Source organism: Dermacentor albipictus, chromosome 2 (assembly GCF_038994185.2).
Source record: "Dermacentor albipictus isolate Rhodes 1998 colony chromosome 2, USDA_Dalb.pri_finalv2, whole genome shotgun sequence".
NCBI lineage: Eukaryota > Metazoa > Arthropoda > Arachnida > Ixodida > Ixodidae > Dermacentor > Dermacentor albipictus.
Window position 1 is genome coordinate 84,049,537 of NC_091822.1, and position 24,056 is coordinate 84,073,592.

The 24,056-nt window shown below is 47.7% G+C and overlaps 1 protein-coding gene across 3 annotated transcripts in view; it reads left to right on the forward strand.

Moving 5' to 3' along the window:
* The first annotated feature begins 13,607 nt into the window (after nucleotides 1-13,607).
* The window catches only part of LOC139055981 (uncharacterized), a 111,470-nt gene continuing 101,021 nt past the window's right edge, over nucleotides 13,608-24,056 (forward strand). For 2 of the 3 annotated variants that reach the window (XM_070533704.1, XM_070533707.1), the window contains exons 1-2: nucleotides 13,608-13,732; nucleotides 21,946-22,037. In XM_070533704.1, coding sequence (XP_070389805.1) covers nucleotides 21,950-22,037 — 88 coding nt within the window. In that variant the 5' untranslated portion in view covers nucleotides 13,608-13,732; nucleotides 21,946-21,949. The remainder of the gene's footprint in view (nucleotides 13,733-21,945; nucleotides 22,038-24,056) is intronic. The other variant, XM_070533705.1, reaches the window with a different exon arrangement.

The following is a 24,056-nucleotide window of genomic DNA, read 5'->3' on the forward strand; positions in this document are numbered from 1 at the left end:
CTGCTTTAGTTTATACACTTCTGAGTATTCTCACAGAGAGACGAATGATCACGGCGGTTCAGCTATATTTGTCTCATCTTACATTCCATATAAACGACAGCCTGACTTGGAGTTGAATATCACTAAATATGACTCTGTGTTTGTTGAATTTCATTCCCCCATCTTCAGTCCTAGTGTTTGACTCCATTTATGGCTCAGCTTCTTCGTTAGTTACTACCTTCTCTAGTGCGCTTAGTCAAACCATGGAAAACATATCATCCGCTAATTGTTACACAATAGCTATGAGCGATATCAACAATAACCTCATAGATACCAATTCATCTAATTCTTCTAGTTATTCAAGCATCTTGCATAGCTTTGGATATGAAAGTTTAATCCTAACATCGCCGATGGCACCTTAATTGATCACGCATTATCGAGTTTCACACATTCGAGAATGATAGAAAGCTGAGCCACTTGGTAAGGATTCATTACGTAAAAAAGAGGTGAGGCGTGCAAACAGGACACAAGAGTAGAGAAGTGGACAACACGAACGCCGACTATCAACTGAAGGGAGCACTGAGGCGAAAAAAAAAGACACAAAACTCATCTGCGCAAACTCAGGAATGGTATCACGACGTGTCAGTCGGGTACATGTGCCGGTCTACGTGAGAAAACTGTTAAGGCTCCACTCTTGTGTCCTGTCTGCACGCCTCACCTCCTTCTTTGCATAATTAACACATCCACCTGATGCTGGCATTGTTACCACCAATAATACTAATGCCTATCCTATCGTTACAAGCCTGCGCATTCACTCAGCCTTACCTGACACGTCATTCTACAAAGTTGTAATTGACAGAGTTGTTCCTTGCTAGCCTAACTAAAACTGACTTGTCGAAAGTTGTATCATATAATGAACCTCAAAAAGCTTTTTCGCAGTTTTTACCTACACTTTCATCGCATTTCAGCTCCCCTCTCATAAAATAAAATGCAAAAGAAGGAAACATCGGTACAAAAACCATGGCTTACAGATAGCCTTCTGAAAGCAATGCGGTCTCGTGAAAATTTGTTTAAAAAACAAAGAAGCAACCTTTTCAATACTAAACTAATTACACGTTACAAAAAATTTCTAACATACTTACTGCACAGCTGAGAAGTGCGAAGAGCAATTATAACGAACAAACAATTATAGAACGTGGCAGTAACACAAGGAAAACGTGGAAAATCGTTAACACCTTTTTCAACCGTAGCCCTCAGGACATCCTTTCGAGAATCATTCACAATGACATGGTATACATTATTGCGCTTGATATTGCAAATGTCTTTTATGATGCTTTCTTCAATAACACTTCTGATTCCGCTTCATGCTGTAACATGTCCTTTAAACGCTTACCTCATTCATTTTTCCTTTTTCCAACAACACCTGATGAAGTAATTTCAGTAATTAGAACCCGTAAAGCCACTAGTGCTGGCCTAGATAATATTAACGCTTACTACGCTAAAATGATCGCGCAACATATCACTAACGTACTCTCCGCTATCTCTAAACTGATTTTTAAATAAAAGAATAAAACTTGGTGCTGGGCTAGTTGGTGATGCATTCTTTAAAACTGATGGTAGCGCTAAAAAGGAACGGACACACGATGAAAAGACGACACGACGACGAAAAAACCGGTGTTTTTTCCGCGCGAGATCAAACGCGGTCGAGTCATTCCCGTTTTCAAAAAAGGTGATCGCACGCTTACACAGAATTACAGACCCATTTGCTTTCTTCTATTTTTTAATAGAGTTATTGAAAACTTATCGAAAAGTGTCTAAAAAATATTTAGATCAATTTAGTATTCTTTGCTCTTATCAGTCTGGCTTTCGTTCTGACTTTTCAATTAATCTAGCACTTATATATCTTACTGATTATCTCAAAAAGCGATTGATGAAGGTAAATTAGCAGCCTCGATATTTGACCTATCCAAGGCCCTTCGACACAACTAATAAGACAATTCTTTGTGCTAAACTTGAAGCCATTGGAATAACTGGTCCGCCTCTACTTCTTATCCGCAGTTACAACAGAGGAAACAATTCTTTAACATTTCTGGGTACTGCTCTATAGAACCTACTGCTATAATTGGTGTGCAACAAGGGTCCATATTAGATTTTCTACTTTATCTAACTTATAATAATGATCTGCCTAGTCGCCTTCCTTCATCGAGGTGTATTCTGTACGCTGATGATACTACTATATTTAGTTCTAACAATCGTATACTAATGCTAAAATGTCAGCTAAATGAAGACCTCTTGAAAATTTCCACATGGTGTGAACTTAACAAGCTGCATATTAACCATAATAAGACGAACTTTGTCTTCTTTGCCTCCGATCAGCAATCGCCGGAGCACCTTCAGTCTATTTCTTTCAACAATCACCTAATCACCGCAGTTGATCATCATCCCTATTTAGGTGCGGAATTTTATCATCTTAAATTTCACCTTCACATAGCTAATGTGAAAAAGAAAATGGCATGCGGAATACGCGTTTTAATCAAAGCACCACCATATTTTTCATTTCCTACTCTCGCGTCGCTGTGTTATGCTTTTGTTCATTCTCATATTAACTATAACATTGAATCACGGGGAAACAACAGTCACCTAACTTCGTTGCAAGTCAATAAAAATCGAGCTTTTTGACTAGTAACATTATCATCTCCTAGCATTAGCGCAAATCAGCTGTTATAGGCACATAATATTTTGAATGTGACTGATCTTGCTAAATGTAACCTGGCCATATTTATTTTTAAGGCATTAAACAATGACATTCCAGTGACTAGCATACCAAGGACATCCCTCACTAATATATATAATACTAGATTTGCCGGAAATCTGAACTTCATTTTAGCCTTCGTTCGCACCAACTATGATAAGCAGTCGTTACACTTTTCGCCTTTATCTATGTCGAACTCATTACCATTCCCTTTAAAATTGTTCAAAGCTCACAGATTTCGTACGGAAATTAAGCATTTTCTTTTAGCTTCCTCCGACTTTCCCATTTGAATGTAGTATGCATTGAATTTTCAACTTTCACTTTGTTTCCCTATTTGTCTACCGAATTTTTTTACTTTTTTTTCTTGAGCCATTTTTGTAGTTTCACATTTTGTTGACTAATCCGAAGCTTTTTTAATGTTTTATACATTCATCTGCCGCTTTTCATGTTCATTTATGCCTTGTCTTCTAAATCCTTTATTATCGTGAATTTACATGTTGACATTGTTGTGTGTATTATTAATTCTAGTCATCATGCGCAGGTCCCAGTTCAGTCGCTAACTACGGCCCCTCCTTCTGTATCTACTTATAATGCAACTATCCCCATTTTTCTCATGAATAAAACTGATTCTGATTTAAGAGAACACCACGCTACAGAGTGATGTTACGGCAAGATCGAAGTTCTTCAAGTTCTTTGGAGTAGGTAGCGAATCATTACGTCTCGTTGGTGTGTGGACTGTCGACGTATCATATGCAGTCAACTTTTTACCACCAATATTGTAACTACAGCCCCATGCACGCATGGCGTAATTTTAGGCATTGGCTTTTTGACGCAGTGTGATTCTAGAGCTGACGGTCGAACTGGGGAGTTGTTGCGTGGCAACATTCCACCCGGGCTTCTGGAGAACAACAGCCTATGCCACGAAAGTATCTTTCACTGTCTGTGGAGGCACCATAGTGCCAGTGTTCTCGATTGTCTGCGTTGCAGTGGCTTGTGTGATAACTACACACGATAAGCTCGATGCCACTGTGGAGTCCATTCGTTCGGCTTGTAGGAAAAAGAACATTGTGATTCCTCACTGTCTGGTGCCAGTGGAGCATGGGCTTTTGCGTTTGTGGATTATGAATTACTCCCTGGAGCCGGGGATACTACTTGGCAGCCTGAAACTTGCCGCCTTCCGAGAAGCCGCGCATTTGACAGTTGCTTCACCGACGGATGCAGATTCACCAAGCGAGGTGGGAAGCCTTAGATCTACACACTACTGTGTTCTTCGCATGGTCAACAAGTCATTCAGTGCCAGTGAGCCGAGTGCCTTGGCCGATGTTCTGCCAAAGCGCCTTCGATTCCATCGTCTCGCACACGTCGCAGGATCGAGACAGGTATGGCGCATCCGATGAGACAAAAGCCTTACCGAGTTTCCCTCGCAGAACGCAAAATATTCAATGAGCAAGTTCGCGAAATTCTTCAAAAAGAACAGTTAAAGAGACGTGCAGCCCTTTGGCGGCTCCAGTGATACTCGCCAAAAGGAAAGACAGAACCTGGAGATTTTGTGAGGTTATCGACGCCTAAATTCGGCCACTAAAAAGGACGCATATCCACTTTCGCGGATTCGTGACGCAATTGGCTGCCTCCCTTGAGCCTCATATTTTTCTTCAGATGATTTGCGCAAAGGATATTGGCAGATACCGATGTATACGGCGGACAAGGAAAAAACGAAATTTGTGACACCAGACGGATTTCAATGCAGTTGCACTCGGCCTGGGCCACGCCGCTGCAACCTTTGAGCACCTTAAGGGTACAATTCTGCGCTGCCTGAAGTGGGAGAACTGCATAGGCTACCTTGATGACGCAGTGATTTTTGGTCGCACACTAACTGAACACACTAAGCGCCTCAATGTTGCCATCAGCTGTATCGAGAACGCTGGGCGCATTCTGAACTGAAAGAAGTGTCATTTCGGAGAGCGGCAAGCATTTATATTTGGTCACCTGTGCGTAAGCGTGCCATCCAACCTGATCCACAGAAGGGTGAAGCCGTCAAAGCGTTTCAAGCACTATTGGTCTGTGAAGGAGCTGCGCACTTTCTTGGGACTGTGCACTTACTTTCGCCGCTTTATTCACCAGTTTGATGACATTGCTTATCCATTTGCATGTCTTGTACGAAAGCATGCACCTTTAGATTAGACTGTTGAGTGTGAGGCCTCTTTTTGACAAATTAAGCTTATTTTGACCTCACAATCTACTCTACGACACTTTGACTCTTCCTCACTAAACGACATTGATACAGATGCTAGTGGTGTGGGCAATGGTTCTTTACTGGTCGAACCCATCGATGGCAGAGAACACGTTATTTTTACGTCAGCCGCTCGTTAAGCAAGCTAGAGCGTAGTTATACCGTGACGGAACAGGAATGTCCTGCGGTAACCTTCGCACTATAGGGGTTTCGCTCGTACTTGTATCGCTGACACTTCACAATTGTCACGGACCCCCACTCACTCTCTTGGCTTGAGAACTTGCGTGATCCATCTGGTCGACTTGCGCAGTGGGCCCTTAGACTTGAAGAGTATGGTTTCACTGTATCGTACAAGAACAGCCGGCGCCATGTTGAAGCTTACTGCCTTTCAAGGATGCCACTTGTTTCACGGACTGCGACGCTGACAATTTCGACCACTAACTCGTTTCGCTAGCATCTGTGTTTCCCGACAGCTATGCATTCAAGGTTGAGTCAATAAAGAACTCGAGTTTACCACCGTTCTTTTTCCGCTACATATAATTCTACACTAGCACGCCGTTTCTGTGTTCGCGATTGCGTACTGTACATGCGGAACTTAATTACGACAGATGCACCCATTCTGTTAGTGGTTTCAGAGAGCCTCCAATCATCTGTTCTACGTATCACGCACGATGACCCCACCTAAGGCCGCTTGGGATCAGTGAGGACTCTGGGCTAAAGAACGCTTTTTTTTGGCCGAACATCCCTCAGACTACTTCAAAAACGTTGGCAGCTGCATGGCGTGTCAGCGTCATAAACGTCCGAATAAAGCTCCCACCCGTCAACCTCAGCCTTTGCTGCCTCCAAGCTTCCATGTTGAGCAAGTTGGCATTGACCTTCTGGGCCCTTTTGTAAGATCCTCCGCGGGTAACCGCTGGATAGTCGCATACGTTGACTACAATACTCGTTACTGCGGGACGGCAGCCATACCCACCGCCATTGCAGCAGTGGTCTCTCTTGTCGCACTACATCACCGTCCGGCATGGGCCGCCTCGAGTGATAATCACCGACTGTGGCCGCCAGTTCACCGCAAAGATTGTGCAAGTACTGCACTTACGTCCTTCTGACACTGGACGGCATACTATGACCAAATAAATGGCCTTACAGAGCGTGCCAACCGAACGCTTACCAATATTATTGCAATGAATGTCGCGTCGGACCAAAAGAATTTTGATGGTATTCTTCCATTTATGACATATGCTTTCAAAACTGCGAGACACGAGACGACTTGCACCAGCCCACTATTTCTTCCGTATACACGCCCGCCTCGTTGTACTCAAGACAGCTTCTTCCCTTTGTCGACTACTGACAGACGTTCTATAGCTGAAACGCTCTCGTGCCGAACAGGCTCGTAGGGTTGCCTTATCTGCGTACGCTAGATGCACAGAACACATCAAACGCAAGATACAGCAGTCGTTACTGCTGTCTTGCGTCAGCAGTCGTCGGCAGTCGTCGCAGTCGTCGCAGATCAGCAGTCGTCGTCGTCGCTGACACGCCTCGTTACCTATGCCATTGGCTACATGGTCTGGCTGTGGAGTCCACTACGAGAACGCAGTCTCTGCACAAAGCTTTTCGGCACACTATGATGGACCATTCCTGACACTCGACCGCCTAAGCGAGGTGAACTGTAACATAGCGCACCTCACCAGAAACGGCCGATGTTCTGCCCGAACTAGTATAATGCATGTCGCCAGGCTCAAGCGATACACCCAGCGCGAGGCCACCTGACTCACCCAGCGGGCTTAGTCTAAACGAGGTGCATTGTAATCACGCGTTTGTACGTGCGAAACAGAAGGGAAAGAGAGATAGAAGAGAAGGAAAAGGAAGACTTTGTTTTTCTGTCTGGCCTCTTCCCATCCACTGCTTTCACGCCGAGCCTTCTGAATGAACGTCTCGCGCTCTGTTACAATATTGCTTCGCACTGCTCGCCTTTTCGTGCGATCACGAAAAGGCGAGCAGTGCGAAGATGACGAAGACGATGAGAAGCTAGCGCGGGCTGTTGCCTCTTGGCGAAGTGCAGCGTATTTTTTTGTAAATATACTTGTACGTAGCTTTTCGTCTGCGTCTTCCTACGTAACATATCTGGTGGAGGTGGGCGTTCCCTGTACCTCGTCACGGAGCTTCGAAGTGGACGGTACGTCGAGCCTTCCTTCATGGCTCCCGGCGACGACAACCGGCCTCCCCGGCTCCAACACTTGCTGCCACTTCGACGACCTAAATCACTCTCCCCACTCCCCGTGATCCTAGCGGATTCTCGGGCAAAGATGGGGAAGACGTCGATGACTGGATCAGCCTGTATGAACACGTAAGCCGCAATACCCGTGGGACACTACTATTATGCTCGCCAACGTAGTCTTTTACCTCGGTGGCACACCTAGAGTTTGGTATCGCACGCACGAAGATGAGCTCACCAGTCGGGATTCACTTAAGACACAGCTTCGGGACTTGTTCGGCAACCCCTACGGTCACCAACTTGCCGTGCAGAAGGCGCTTTCCGGTCGTGTGCAGACGTCAACAGAGCCCTATGTCACGTACATTCAGGACGTCTTGGCTCTGTGCCGCAAAGCTGACACCCACATGAATGAGTCAGACAAGGTTGCCCACATCCTCAAAGGAATTGCCGATGACGCCTTCAACTTGCTCGTTTGCAACAACGTAGCGACTATGGATGCTGTTATAAAAGAGTGCCGCCGCCTGGAACTCGCTAAAAGCCGACGTATTGACCAGCAGTTTGCCCGTCTGCCCAACACCGCGGCGACATCTTCCTGTGCCGACACTCCTCATCCCAACAACACTGCCGATGTTACCAGGATCGTCTGGCGTGAGATCGAGGCCGCCCATCCGGCTTCCTTCGACTCCAGTCCCACCAACACATCTGCAGTCACGGTCTCACTGATCCAGGCAGTTGTCCGCCAAGAGTTCGAAAACATGGGTCTTCACACCATCTGCTCGGCCCATCGTCCTGATACCCGCCAGGCTTCTTCGATTCAGCCCCGTCCCACACCTTCTTATCCACCACGTTTCCGCAACCCATCTGAATGGCTCACTGCTGACGACAAGCCCATTTGTTTCCACTGCCATCGAATCGGGCACATTTCTCGGCACTGTCGCAGTCGCTGCAGTTCCCCGACCCGGTGTACTTATACCGCCTACTCTCGCCCCCCAGGTGGCCCTTCTCGTCCCTATGCCGCACGCTCCAATAACGCCGTCGCTGATTCTCCTGCTCCTAACCGCTCCTATTCTCGTTCACCTTCGCCTCAACAACGACAACCTCGCTCTCCCCAGCCTCGTCGCTTCTATTTGCCGACTCCCTTCGGACGCCGCTCCCAGCCGGAAAACTAGACGATGCAGCGCTTCGAGGTGACGCTGCATTGCTCCCTACGCCGCCAAATCCTCTACTGACGTTGCCCACTCATCTCAACCTTCTTGACGTGCAAGTCGACGGTGTTTCTGCGTCTGCACTCATAGACACTGAGGCGCATTTGTCCGTAATGAGCGCTGAACTTCGTAACCGGCTCAAGAAAATTATCACGCCCGCCACGACGCCTGTGGTCCGTGTCGCCGATGGCAGAACAGCCCCCGTAATTGGTATGTGTACCGCCCGCGTCTCCTTCACCGATCGCTCAACAATCGTGCTATTCACAGTCATCGCCCACTGTCCCCATGACATCATCCTCGGCTTAGACTTCCTCTCCGCACATTCTGCTCTCATCGATTGTTCCGCTAGTACTCTCCGCCTTGACCTGCCTGTTCTGGATCCTGCTGAACCACACCCCAGTCGCCTCAGTTCCGTCGACATCGTTCGCTTGCCACCTTCGGCACTGACCTACGTTGACCTAGTGTCTTCCCCACCAGTCCCCGACGGTCACTACATCGCGGCTCCTATGCAAAACGTCCTCCTTACACACGGGATCACAGTACCTCATACTGTTGTATCTATTACGGCGAATTGCATCTGCCTGCCAGTGGTCAACTTTGGCTTGACGACACAAGTGCTGCCCCGCGGGATGTCTCTGGCCCAGCTTTGCTCATTCGCGGATCACTCAGTAGCATCCATTGCAGTAGACGACACTTCATCCGATGCTCCTCTACCATCGCAGTCGGCAAATTGTACCATCGCTGACTTACAGAACCTGATTGCGCCCGACTTGCCGTCCGAGCACGCTCGTGAACTCTACCGCGTTCTGTTTTCCTACCACGATATTTTTTACTTTAACGATCGTCCTTTGGCCCAAACTACAGCTGTCAAACATCGCAATAATACCGGCGATGCCCCTCCTATTCATCGCCGCCCGTATCGAGTGTCACCAGCTGAGCGTCAAGTTATTCACGCAGAAGTTCGCAAAATGCTTGCCAAGAACATTATTGAACCATCATATAGTCCATGGGCGTCACCTGTTGTACTGATCAAAAAGAAGGATGGCTTATGGCGCTTTTGCGTGGATTATCGGTACCTTAACAGGGTTACCAAAAAGGACGTGTATCGCCTACCTCGGATTGATGACGCCCTTGACTGCCTCCACGGTGCTCGCTATTTCTCCTCTATTGACCTTCGCTCAAAATATGCCTCGGGTTGCCACGGCGTGCCTCCAACAAAGGCACAATTGAGGAAGCCCACGTATGCCCATTACCGATATACCTGTCCCACGAACCACTTCGTGTGTATTTACGCTTACTGACACGACACCGTTGCCATCCATTGACGTCTGTTCTACATGAGCGTCCGGAAAGCAGTTTCACAAGTGCACTCCGCTGCCATCTACCCCACATAACAACAGGCTATGTCCTTCCATATCACCCCGTCAAACCACCATGGGTGATGGTTCAACCTTCCGTATGCGTACATGTCCCCCGGCATACTAAAGAAATCATTGGTTCCCGTCAGTGGACTACAACAACTTGCTCTCGCGTACATCTGGTCAGAATACCAGACATATGTTCATGTGTACACAGACGGCTCCGTGTCACCTAAGGTATCGACAGCAGCTGTGGTGATACCAGCCCAACAGATGACTCGAGGTTTCATACTAGACCATAATTCAACATCAACCGCTGCAGAGCTTGTGGCTATTCGGGAAGCGATTCGCCACATCTGCGGGGAAAGACCTCAAGAGTGGTGCATTTTCACGGACTCAAAACCCGCGCTGCAAATTTTGGGATGCTTCCTGCGCCACACCGCATATCAGGTTCTGGCCCTGCAGATCACCGAGCTGCTTTCATACGCTCAAGAAAAACACCACCGCATAGTGTTCCAATGGATCCCGGGACACTGTGGGCTCAACGGTAATGAGATGGCCGATGCTGCAGCAAGGCGCGCCCTCAGCAATGGCCTGCGAACTGTAGTGCCATTCTCCAGACCGGACATCACATGCCTCCTGTCGGAATTAATGAGGAGTGCGACGAGGAGATACTGGGCCCAGCCAGACGCTCGTCACGTCCGCCTTAAAAGCCTGGTTCCCGATATGAAATTTCCTATTCTGCGTGGAATTCCACGCCCTCATACATGCCTGATACACAGACTGCGATTAGGCGTCGCCTTCACGCGCAAATATTTGCACATTATTGGACGGACCGACTCCCCGGACTGTTCAGTGTGTGGCGCGGTAGAGACTATAGAACATGTGCTCGTGGTGTGCCCTGAGTATGCGCGAGAAAGACTGACATTGGCAGGTACATTGAGACAATTACACAATGGACCACTGTCAGAGGACCTTTTGCTAGGCGCGTGGCCACAGATTGGCAGACGACAGAGACAATGCGTGCACTTTCACGTTTCCTAGGTGACACGGGCCTGGACTCACGCCTGTGATACCAGTTGTGTAATGTGTCATTCACCTCGTTCCTCCCATTATCATCCCCCATTGTGACCCTTTTTCTTCCCCTCTTCCCCTTCCCTTACGTAGAGTAGCAGGCCAGATGCTCCATTATCCGGCCGACCTCTCTACATTTTCCATTCATTAAACTACCTCTCTCTTCGCTCCGGCTACTGGCAGATTGCCGTGGACGATCGCGACCGCGAGAAGACTGCTTTTGTAACACCCGACGGTCTTTATCAATTCAAAGTGATGCCGTTCGGTCTATGTAACGCCCCTGCCACTTTTGAACGCATGATTAACTCCCTTCTTCACGGTTTCAAATGGTCCACGTGCCTGTGCTACTTGAATGACATTATCATATTCTCCCCAACGTTCGCTACGCACCTCGAGCGCCTCTCAGCAGTCCTGGACCTCTTTTGTCGCGCCGGTCTGCAACTCAACGCATCGAAGTGTCAATTCGGCCGTAGCCAGATTACCGTCCTTGGACATCTCGTTGACGCGAACGGAGTGCAACCGGACCCAGGCAAGATCCATGCTGTTGCGCACTTCCCTGTTCCGAAGTGTGTCAAGGATGTGCGCCGCTTCATCAGCCGTTGTTCGTACTTCCGCCGTTTCGTGAGAAATTTCGCCGCCATAGCACGACCACTAACCGAGCTTTTGAAAAAAGACGCCCCTTTCCAGTGGGGCGATAACGAGGCCTCTGCATTCTCGCTTCTCACCGATCTTCTCACAACGCCTCCCGTTCTGGCCCATTTCGATCCTTCTGCGCCTACCGAAGCCCGTACTGATGCCAGCGGTCACGGAATTGGCGCAGTACTCGCACAACGCCAGCATGGCCACGACCATGTTATCGCTTATGCCAGCAGGCTCCTCTCACCCGCGGAGCGCAACTATTCCATCACTGAGCGTGAGTGTCTGGCCCTAGTTTGGGCGGTTGCGAAATTCCGCCCATACTTATATGGCCGACCCTTTTCCGTTGTCACAGACCATCACACGCTTTGTTGGCTATGCTCACTGAAAGATTCTACAGGAAGACTTGGTCGCTGGGCCTTAAGAATATTCGTATACTGTCACCTATAAATCTGGCTCTCTACACAAGGACGCTGACTGCCTGTCTCGCTACCCGGTCGACGAGCCTGAAGATGCCGACAGTAGTAGCGCCAACGGCATTTTCTCTGTGTCTGCCTTCGCTAACATCACCGATGAGCAGTACCGAGACCTATCGCTGCGAGCACTTATCGAGCGTCTGCACTCAACCCCTACCGACGCATCCGTTCGCCGATATGTCCTCCAGGGCGGCATTCTGTATCGAAGGAACTTCCTCCCTGACGGCTCTGATCTTCTTCTTTTCGTGCCAAAACAGCTACGAGAGACTGTGCTCCTTGAGATGCATGGCGCACCCACTGCAGGACATCTTGGGGTAACCCGCACGTACGACCGCGTCCGCCGCCGCTTCTACTGTCCTGGTCTCGCTCGCTCCGTTCGATGCTATGTTGCTGCCTGTGATCCCTACCAGCGTCGGAAAACACCTCAGGTGCTACCTGCCGGTCATCTCCAGCCGATCATCGTCCCTGTGGAACCGTTCTTTTGTGTTGGATTAGACCTGCTCGATCCCTTCCCACGTCATCCTCTGGGAACAAATGGGTAGCCGTCGCGACTGATTACGCCACCTGATACGCTATCACTCGGGCTCTCCCTACCAGTTGCGCCACTGACGTCGCGGACTTTCTTTTGCGTGACATTATCTTGCTTCATGGCGCCCCGCGACAGCTGCTTACTGACCGTGGTCGAAACTTCCTTTCTAAAGTTATCACTGACATTGTGCGTTCCTGCTCCATTCAACTCAAACTGACTACCTCATACCATCCTCAAACTAATGTCCTGACAGAGCGGTTAAACCGTACTCTTACCGACATGCTGTCCAAGTACGTTTCCAAAGACCACCATGACTGGGACATTGCCCTTCCTTACGCAACATTTGCGTACAATTCTTCCCGGCACGACACCGCCGGATTTTCTCCATTTTAACTACTGTACGGTGGCGAACCTACCTTGCCCCTAGACACGGCACTTCCTCCTGCTGCGATCTCAACAAGCGAGTATACGCGCGACGCCATCGCCCTCGCCGACCATCCACGCCAGCTTGCCCGTGCTCGACTGACGACCTCACAAGCGACTCAGCAGTGTCATTACCACGCCCGCCATCGTGACGTACAGTTTCCGCCTGGTGCGCTCGTGCTCCTGTGGTCGCCCTCCCGTCACGTCGGCCTTTCAGAGAAGCTCCTTTCGCGATACACAGGGCCCTACCACGTGCTGCGCCAGGTGACACCTGTGACTTACGAAATTGCTCCTGTTGGTTCAACCTCGTCCTCTCTTCTGGCATCAAGTGATGTCATGCATGTCAGTAGGCTCAAGGCCTACTACACTGCTTCCGAGTCCGATCTTTAGTCGCTCCGGGACGGCGCTTTTGCAGCCGGGGCTAGTGCTACGGAACAATATGTGCGATCACGAAAAGGCGAGCAGTGCGAAGACGACGAAGACGATGAGAAGCTAGCGCGGGCTGTTGCCTCTTGGCGAAGCGCAGCGTATTTTCTTGTAAATATACTTGTACATAGCTTTTCGTCTGCGTCTTCCTACGTAACAATATCATGAGACATTATAAGGCTGTAGCTGCTTAGGACAGGGCAGCCATTTCAAAGGTTAGAGTTCGAAGCTTTCTCTTTGAATTAGATTGATGTATTGGAAGTCATACAAGAAATTTCTCCAATTATCCACGCACTCGGCTGACGCTGCGAATGATGGATAAAATGGGCGGAAATATATGACGCACAATAATCTCCTGACGAGTAATGAGTACATGTATTAGATTTTCTGCAGTTCCTTATCCTGAATCTCCTGCCTCACATTCCGGCTGCCGTAAGTGCTTTTCTTATAGACAGTGCAATTGTTTTATATGCATGTTACGGAACTGTGGTTGAGAATTACGTGAAATCGTGCCTTCCACAAGCCGAAATATTGTTTGGCTCGCCTGTACGGCCGCACAAATTTTATTAAGAGCCTTCATATTTGTAATGGCGTCGACAGTGGATTGGATTGGAACCAACTTTATTTATGCCTGCACTTGGGCGCTCGCGCGCCCCGACGAGGGCCTATGTCATCCCCGAAGTGGCCGTTACTCGGCGCGGGTCTCCGCTCGCCGTTGCCGGCTCAATGGGTCCGTGCCGTTTGAGCACCTCGAGGACCTGCTGGACGGCCCAGAGCTCATCGTCTCGGTCGTAGCTCTTCGCGGCTGCCTCGAGCCGCGGTGGGAGCATTCTTTATTTTGCTTCTTCTGGATATTTAAGGCAGTCCTACAAGATGTGCGTGTAGTCTGCCGTCTCCCTCCTGCACACTCTGCACATATCTGTCGGATGTGTCTCGGGGTACATGCGATTCGTCAGTCTCGGGCTCGGTAGCGATCCGGTCTGGTGCTGTCTCAGTACTACCGCCTCCACTCGACTCAGTCTCGGGTGCGGGGATGGGAGAGTTCTGTGAGCCAGGCGGTAGGCCTTCGTGATTCCATTGTAATCCGTCATGCGGTCCTTGGTTCCGAACCACAACGGACGGTCGGTCGCCGGGGCGCGGTTGGTTAGCGCTCGCGACGCTGCGTGTGCCGTCTCATTATGGTTCTCATTGCGTTCCGACGAGTCGCCCGCGTGCGCCGGGAACCACTTGAGTCGTACTTTTCGTTCTTCTAGTTTGAGCGCTCGCAGTACGCGCTCAGCCTCCCTGCAGATTTGGCCTTTGACGAAGTTTCGCACCGCCTGTCTTCAGTCACGCAGCACCATGTGGCAGTCCGCGTCGGCGATGGCCAGGGCGATGGCTATCTCCTCCGCTTGTTCCGCTCCGGCGCTTCTCACACTCGCTGCTATCCTCATGGCGCTGGTTGACGCCTCTATGACGACCGCTGCGACACGAAACTCTCGTAGGAATATACTGTTAGAGGAGACGAGAATTCTTCGCCTTCTTGAATTGGCATCAGTAAGTTCAGATTGCTTTTCGCTTTTAGCTATGATGACATACATGCGACGACTCTCCCAAAGCGCTTCAAGGTATGAGTCACTGCACAAGTTTGTGTTTAGTGTTTGTGCTTGAGAAAAGACGACCGAATTATAGCTGCTACACCAGAATAAGCGGTTTAAAGCGAAGTCTTTATGTAGTCCCTCACGATGTATTTTCATAATGAGAACATTTTCAAGGGTAGCTCCTGATGTTTTATGTTTCATAAACTTATTGCTTGATATGAGAGTTTCCAATCCAGCAGCCGCACCTGTCGTACTGAAGCGAAGCTTTCCTTCTCTCTTTCGCCCACTTTGCGGTACCGGCTGCAGGCTCCTGTGTTGCCCAGTTGGCACGTACCAAATGTATATAAATCTGCAGACCAACACTGCACATAGTGGAAAGAGAGGTAGCCCGATGCGTTCGGTAGTGTACATAAGCGTGGACTCAAGTTCCGACAGAAGCACCCCTTCGTCATCATGACGTCGTCGTCATTCTGTCGTCATTATGTTGGCGCTTTCATTTCATTGTCAGTATTCCTTCGTTGCTATGGCCTAGCCATCGTTCCCCCGTCTTTACTCTGTCATCGATCGTCCGTGTGTTGTTTTTAGACCTTCATTTCGTCACTATTATCGCGCTGCCATCATCATAACGTCATCGCTTTTCCATCATCATCATTCATATTCGCAATCACATCGTCGTAACCGCGTGCTCGTCGTACAGGGATTATCGTGGCATCGTGGCCATTCCACCATGGTCTGTTGGGTGTTGTTCGTGCAGTGTCATCATCTCATTGTTGTCATGTGGTAGTCATCATTCCACGTCGTCATGCCATCGTCGTCGTTCTATAGTCGATATGCGTGGGATCTGAATGTCCGGGCACTGAATGCTGTGCGAAACATTTACCAGTGAAAGTGTGCCCAACTTAGTAGCATGCTCTATACTTGCAAATGGTTGCTAAAATAGGAACAGCGTTCTTCGTACCCAGCAATGAAAGCTTCGCCTTAACTGATGGCTAACACTTGCGGGATCCGAGTGAAAAGCTAGAACGCTTGACATACTTTGAGGAAACTTTCAGCTTTTTCCGTTTCTACTATACGCATGATGCTTCAAGATGGTCTGGGCGTTAAGCTTTCTCAGAGACTACTTGAAATGGAGTAGGCCACAACAGACGGCAGCAACTTGTATCGCTATTGAATATAGTAACTCACGACCAATTGCGGCGGTGGGGGAAAGGCATGCTCAGTACTACTCAAATTGTTGGCTCGAAATTAGGAAGAAAAAGGAGCAATTCATTTCTTTATACATGCCTTTCGCCGCGTTCTTATGAAGTTACAAGCTGGTTTTTGTTCTCACAATCATTACGATTATTCTTACCTAATTTAATATAACAGTAGGACAAAAGACATTGCGTGGTTGGCAATAAACCTGCCATGGGTTAGCCGTCTCACTGCTTCTGAACTGGCTGATCACATCCCACCACATAAAATGTGCCGCACTCGCTGTGTTGTCTCTTCATTGGGAAAGGAAATACGCCGAGGACAAAACTGCATATGTTTGTAATGACGGGTTGTTGGCCAATTTACACCTCGTGAAACAGATCAACAATAGTAGCTTGTTTTTCTATTCAAACACATGTGGTTGTTCGCCTGTTTTTCACCCGCCTTCGCAATATGCAAGTGGCAGGAGCAGCGATCGCGTGAAAATAGGGAGATGTACTGCACAGGTATAGCATCAAAACGAGGTTTCGCATGTATCCGTACATCGGTGTTGCTAGTTCACATGAGGAATAGACATTGTGAGAGGTAGCTTTTGTTTAATTTTTTCGCTCCTTATCAGCCACTCGTTGCTTCATACTATTTTCACATTTATCTTCACTGTTGTTGACGTTTTCGCTGTTCATCTTTTAATCGCTTGACTTTAATGCTTGTGAGTTATTATTTTGTTTATAAAATGGCTGTCAATTCATACACGTGATACGTTCCACTTGAAATTACCTTTCTCTTTGGCAAGCTGCTCATATTCTTTTTTCGTTCTTTTTTCTTAACGCCAGGGAGACTATACCCATGCCATGTTGGCTATATTTAATACTTTCTCGCGTTTTTCGCGCATATATGTCACTCGTAGAAATTATGAGGGCTGCAGAATGCAAGAGAACGCAACACGGGGATAAAACGCAGGACAAGGCGCTGACTTTCAACTGAAATTTTATGTCACGTACAATAATGTAACCGGAGGATAACGCCCAGATCACAAAAAGGAACTTCAGAAACAACAAGCACAGACCAAACTATAATTAACCAATAATTGATATTCAGCGCCTCCGTAGCTCGTTTTTCGTATTCCAGCAGTTAATCTTGCCTTCCTGAATGTTGCTATATGCCACTTTTCAAAACAATTCTCTTCGGGCATTGCACCCTAGGTAATGCTGAGACTGAAATAATCATAAGAAGAAGAATGGGCTGGGCTGCCTTTGGCAGTCATTCTCAGATCATGAACAGCAGGTTGCCATTATCCCTCAAGAGAAAAGTGTATAACAGCTGTGTCTTACCAGCACTCACGTACGGGGCAGAAACCTGGACGCTTACGAAAAGGGTTCTACTTAAATTGAGGGCGATGCAACGAGCAAGGGAAAGATGAATGACGGGTGTAACGTTAAGGGATAACAAATGAGCAGATTGGGTGAGGGAGCAAATGGCAGGTAATGACATCTTAGTCAAAATCAAGAAAAAGAAATGGGCATGGACAGGACATGAGGATGGAAGATAACCGATGGTCATTAAAGGTTATGGACTGGATTCCAAGGGAAGGGAAGCGTAGAAGAGGAAGGGAGAAAGTTAGGTGGGCGGACGAGATTAAGAAGTTTGCAGGGACAACATGGCCGTGATTAGTACATGACCGGAGTAGTCGAGAAGTATGGGAAAGGCATTTATCCTGCAGTGGGCGTAACCAGGCTGATGATGATGATGATGATGATGATGATGATGATGAACATGGTTGATTCGCACTATTTCAAATATAGTTTAGTCGGAATCCGGCGTTGTAGAGCCTCCCAAAAAACTTCGTGTAATGTCCTAAGATGTTCCTCGACTGCGCGCACAACTATAACATATTGTAGGTACACGACAAAGCCGTGATCGTTAAGCGTGCCTAGCAGGGTGTTCCTGGCGCCCTGGAACGTGATCGGAACTGTCCGCAAGCCGAATGCCATAGGGTTGGACTCGTAAAGCCCTTACGGTGTACGCAACGCAGTTTTAAACTTATTTTTTCGGATGCATTGATTTCCCAATACCCAGCTCGCAAGTCTAACGCTGGAAAGAATCTTGCATTCCGTATTGTACCAATGGCATCATCGATGCGGGGCAGCGGATAGGATCTAGTAATAGTATTACTTACTTTACAATATTCAACACAGAACCACACATTTCCATTTTTCTTGTGAACATGGACAACTGGTGTGGCCCAACGACTACACTATTGAATAATAACGCCGGCAGCTAGCATTTACGTACTTCTCCAGCAAGACACTGCGTTCGCGTTTGGCAGATTGTCGCAGTGGTATACGCATAGGCGGATGGCTGTCGGTCGGAATGTGGTGCTCAAGCGAGTCGGAAATTGTGCATTTTGTCGCCAAATAGGGCGCTATCTTTCTTGGGTACGACAGAAAAGATCTTCCTGCCGGAAGGCCCAACTCTCTGTGGCTTAGTATGTTGCGCACACAGGTTTGTGTAGCGCAACCTAACTTTACCGCCCTGAATGCTCAATGGCACGTCGTTGTTAAGGATGTAGTCCGCGCCAAGAATGACGTCCGCCAGCTAATTGTCGAAGACGGAGATTTTGCCTATACACTTTGTACCATCAGTTGTGTGTAGCCGCGGGGCAATGTTGCCTGCTCGATTTACCTTTTGGAGAGTGGGAGGGGTGTGCAGCCGAAGCGGCGCGGAAGGCTCCGCGCCGGTGTCTGCAAGTGCTGTCAGCTCGATACCGCAGATGCTAATTGACACCAACGGCAGCGTGCGGCTCTGATATCACACTTGCTGTCTTGTAGCGTGCAACCAATCGGTAGAGCACTGGCTAGTGTCACCAAAGGAGGAGTGTCCACATTGCAGCAGGGGAGCTTACTAGGTAGCAAACGTGTTCGTGCTGGCAGCCCGACTCCATGTAGTTGTGTCCTGTAGCACTAAAGCCTTATGGGCAAAAGCGTTAGGCGCTGTCGCTAACGCATACACGGAAAGGCAACATGTGTCAGGTCGTGGATGACATCTACGACTTACTGCTTGGCCACTGATCAAGCCAAGGTAAGGCTGCCGGTGCCAAGCATCGGCAGCTTGTCGTAAATGTATTCGGCTATGTCTTCATCTGGAGGTCGTCTGCGTGACCGCATCTGCTTAAAGCGAGTGTCAAAGGTGTTTGGCAGGTTCTCGAAAGCGGAAAGCAGCACAGCGGTCCCGCTGGATCAAGCTGAATAGGCACACTCTTCGAACAGATTCGAAGCCTGAGCTGCACCTCGGAGATTCCGTTCTGCAAAAAACCGCTTCTCTGCGTCCTTCCACGCGTACTGAATAGCAACAGACTCGATGGTTCGCATCCTGGCTGCGGGGCCCTCTTGAAAACGGTAAAAATTAGTAAAGGTCGTCGCTGCTTGCATTTGTCCGACGATTAAAGCAAACGCGTCGGTCATTCGGCGAAGTCTTTGTAAGACAGAGATGGCTTGAGCGAACTTAATAGTGCCGCTGTCCGCAAGAGGCACTGAGCAGGCCTGGACGCCGTTCCCGGATCATGCGGTGAATACTTTCGGTGACAGATGCGGTCCCGTAGTGTCCATATGCTTAGAAGTGGGATGCTCGGGGCTATGTCTTCCGAAATCTCAGCATAATCGATTGCGCTATTGTAAAAGAAAGACGGTATGTCAGACCACGCCCAGACCCCGCGAGCCGTTTCTTGTTCTCCTTCACCTTTAAGGCGGAGGAGATGCGTCTACCCCTCCCACCCCCATGCATTGTTCACCGTTCCACAAAACTCACGCGCTGTCAATGAGGAGGCAAAGCAAACCAGTAGGGAATCCATCATGGAAACCCATGATGTAATAAGAGGAAAGTGAAGAAGCCAACCAATACATAGTTTCATACAATAATTGCTAGGGCAGACTCTGACTCTAGTGTCTAGTGGGGCTGTGATTGTGATTACGCGCAAGGAGCCTTTAAACAGATTGCTGGAGTGACACCTTCCAGAGTTTCCTATCAGCACAGGCGAAGCCACAGGTTGCCTATACTGCCCCGAAAAAGGGAGACCACAGCTGAAATCCGCTCACCGCTCATTTTGTTTTGCTTAGTTATTTGGAAACGTTAGCCTACTTGGAAAATAAAAGCTCCTGATTCCAAGCTAAAATGTTAGGTTGGCTGTATTTTAATATCATAATGAACATAAAAAGTATAAAAACTTTTGTTTCAAACCACAGGCACAAAGGACTGCACGGCAAAATTAACCATTCTAATTGACACTGAGCAGGAACGAAGTGCCTCGTAGAATCACTGCTATTTGCTAACGTTTTTTCCTGCCTTTAATAAAATGGTGGTGGTCCGGCTTCACTTATGAGGCGTCATCTCCATTCCAGTAATTTTTACAGCGAAGCTGTATAGCTCTACCGTATAAGGAAATTTTCGTGTCGTTGGCGTGGTAAGCAAAAAACAACACATGCGTGGGCCGACCCCCGAGGTAGTGCAATGACGGACCAACCCACGGCGGAGATGAAGCAGGCATTAAGCACTCCCCGTACGTGGGCCGATCCCGAAGATAGTGCAACGACAGGCCGATCCGCAGCGAAGGTGAAGCAGGCGTTAAGCACTCCCCATACGTGGACCAATCCCGAGGATAGTGCAATACCTGCCCGACCCCCCAGGCATCCCTACTTCTAGAAGTTACACGCTGCGTTAGCTGGAGCTGGTTAATTCAAGCAGGCCTAGTTGACTATTAGTCACCACCCCATTTCAAAAGGGATGAGAATAAGCCATCATTTTCAATAAACAAAAGCTCCGTATTGTGCCGCGGGTCAAGGAATGCGGCATGCGCGGCGCATAAATTGATACCTGTGCTTCCTCTTCGGTACACGTTATGGCGCCTCCTCGCAAGGTACGAACCACTGCTGAAGAAGCTAATCGTCGAGCTATGCGCGCGGCTACAAGCAGGCAACGTCGGGCTCAGCAGACCACTGTGCAGAGAGCACCACAACCCGAAGCTGACCCTCGGAGCCGGACGCACAGTTCAGATGATTCTCGGGAAAAGGACGGGAACAGACTTCGCCGCAGAGACCCTCCAGCGCGTGCTGCCGAAAATGGAGTTCCTAAGGAGCTGCTCTTCCAGCTTACGCAATGACTGGCCTGTGGCTTTTCCGCTCAGATATGCGAACGAGTTTCTAGTGAGAAGGCAAGCAAAGACTCTCTTCGCGGAATGGCTAACTTGCCTCGTAGGTTTACGTTCCTAGGAAAACAAGGGAAAGCGACTTTTTGGAATGGGCCCCTGCAAACGCACCGACACGGAGGTGCAGAACAAACATAGGTAATGCCGTTCCTTGGATCGTCTAACTGTCAATTTCTTTTCCGAAAACAACTACTCCGATTAAACAGTTCCTTTCTTCTCATTCATTCATATGTATTTGCACAGTCACTATGACAGGGGTGGGGAGGGAAAGAGGTAGAGAAGTCATGAGCCTAGATCAGTCGCATGCATAATGAAAGGTGTAGCATACCTAAAGTCGCACTTCAAGTTTGTTACTTTCATGTACTGTAGAAGCGCTTTACTCGGTAGTGTCATTACTGTGGAGCCTCTTTACTACGCCTTCCTTACAGTATCGGTACTGTTTTATGTAGTGAAAGACCAGTTCTGATTATGGTTGCGTGCATTTATGGCCTCACTTACCAAGTGCTTTATTTTATTGCTTTGTTTGACAGCAGCATGGCCACTCAGATTTATTTGGTAACACTGCGATTGATTTGGCATTCAAGAAACTGTTTCACGTATGCGGAATGGAAAGGAATTATGAACGGTTTTTCTATATTGCCTCTACATACGCAGTACTTTTACTTCATTTCTAGCAAAATGCATCATCCATGGATACTTGCCATGCACATTCTACGCGATTACATCTTGCTTGTAATCATAACGTCGCCAGGTTCCTTAGGAAGCGGTGAGTTTTTTCTGTATGTTCATGTGAGTACTATAAGAGTACTTACCCATTTTTCTACTGCTACAGAAATACTCTTAATGTGAATCTCTTTAATTGTTCAATTAAGTTCATTCCAAGGTTTTTCCGCGTCTAAACCAAGATATAATTTTGAGACACGCCGTAGTGGGGGACTCTGGATTATTTTTGACACCTGGTATTTTTCCACGTATGCCCAATGCACAATATACATTGGCTTTTTTGGGATTTCCGCCCTGTGGAAATACGACCACAGTTGTCGGGATTTGATCTGACGCCTTCGGGCTCAGCACCGCAACGCAAAGCCACAACGCCGCCACAGCGTGTAGTGAATTTGTACCTTACATTCTTGACCTAGGAAAGGACGAGATAAATGGTATGTAGGCATATAAACTATTAAACATAGTGCATTTTATTATAAAATATGGGAAGTAACACTGATAATGCAGAGCACTTCCACAAAACTAATTTCTGCCCCGATTGCACTTTTTGGAAACTTCCAGAGCGTTCTTTTCAAGGCGAAACAAACATCTATGTCAGCAAAGACGCAATCAAGTTGATGTTTTGCGAATAAAAGTGTGTCTCTTTCTTTTGCTTGGGTGACTAACTAAAATTACGTCAGAAGCCCTTCACGGTTCCCTAAATTGAATAAGCTATGAAAGAATGAAGCGTATTCCAGGAACTGCCTTCGACATCCAAAAGAAAAAGTGCGTTTTCGAAAGCTAAGGAACGAATGCCACACATTTATACAGGTATGAGTCCACTGATTATAACTGTTAGGTCCGCGCCTTCAGTAAACAAAAAAGGAAGTTCGTTAATTACTTTTTATTTATGGGTCAATATATCAACGTGCGGAATCTTTAAATTTTTGTTAACGTGAAAAAATGAAATATAAGAGCTCAAAACGTGACGTCTTCAGGCGACATCATGATGCCGGTGTCAGGAAACCATAGTTTCTTGGAAAAGTTACTAGAAGAAGCTCTGGCGCTAGAGTCTACGGGAGCTGTAAGTAATTAGGTTCAGCACGCATTCGACTGATGCGTAGTGCAAGGATTTGCATAAAATATGCAATTTTAGCTTCAAATGTCTTTACGGCATTGCATATTCAACGCTTTCAATAAAGCTGTGGACGAACAATGCAATCATCTGCAATGACTAAACGTAAGTGTTATTGTATGCTGCGCCTTACTGCCTTCATGAAAGGAGGAAAACGTAACTGTTTGGAAATTTTGAAGAAAAAAGAGCCATAAATAATGGGACAAGAATGCAAGTAGTCGCAAGCACGTGGATTTTGTAGATGCACGCAGTAACCATCATTCCGAAAGTTGCTTAACGACTGCTGCGACAGGGCTCATATTATTATTAATAAACAACCCTGCGTGGAAACTATCTTTCGTGGAATGTCATTCTTTCCTTTACGCCGGACTTCCGGGGGAGTTTCACCGGAGTACGAAGTCAAGTAAAGCCACTGTGCTAATCCAGGAGCGGAGCATGGATTTATGAAAGCGATTGCGACTTGTTTATTGTGAGGAAGGGCGACTAACTCCTTCAGCAGACGCCACAGTACGGAAGTTTTTGGATTTGAGCCCGGGTGGCCCAATCGCAATAGAGGCTTGCTTACCTGGGCAAGGAACGTTTAGCAATTCTGGATGCAGGAACAAAATCAGAAACACACCAATCCTAGCACTTTCTCAACTTACGCCAAGTGCCATTCATACATCATCAACGCCATGTATTGATCACGCAAGCAAACGTTTTCTTAAAGCTTCCTTCAACCGTGCTTGCATTTTTCTTACTGAAATGAACGAGGGCATCCGTAATGAGTCTGAAACGTCCATAGCCTGCAAAATAAAGGAATTTCGTCAAATATCTTTTTAAGCACTGAAATATTAATATACAAAGATGTAGAGGCATTTTTCCCATTTTCATTAATATGTAAAATACTAGAAATACTAATATTAAAATGTGATGAAATCTGCCCAGCTGTCGATTTAGGAATCACTG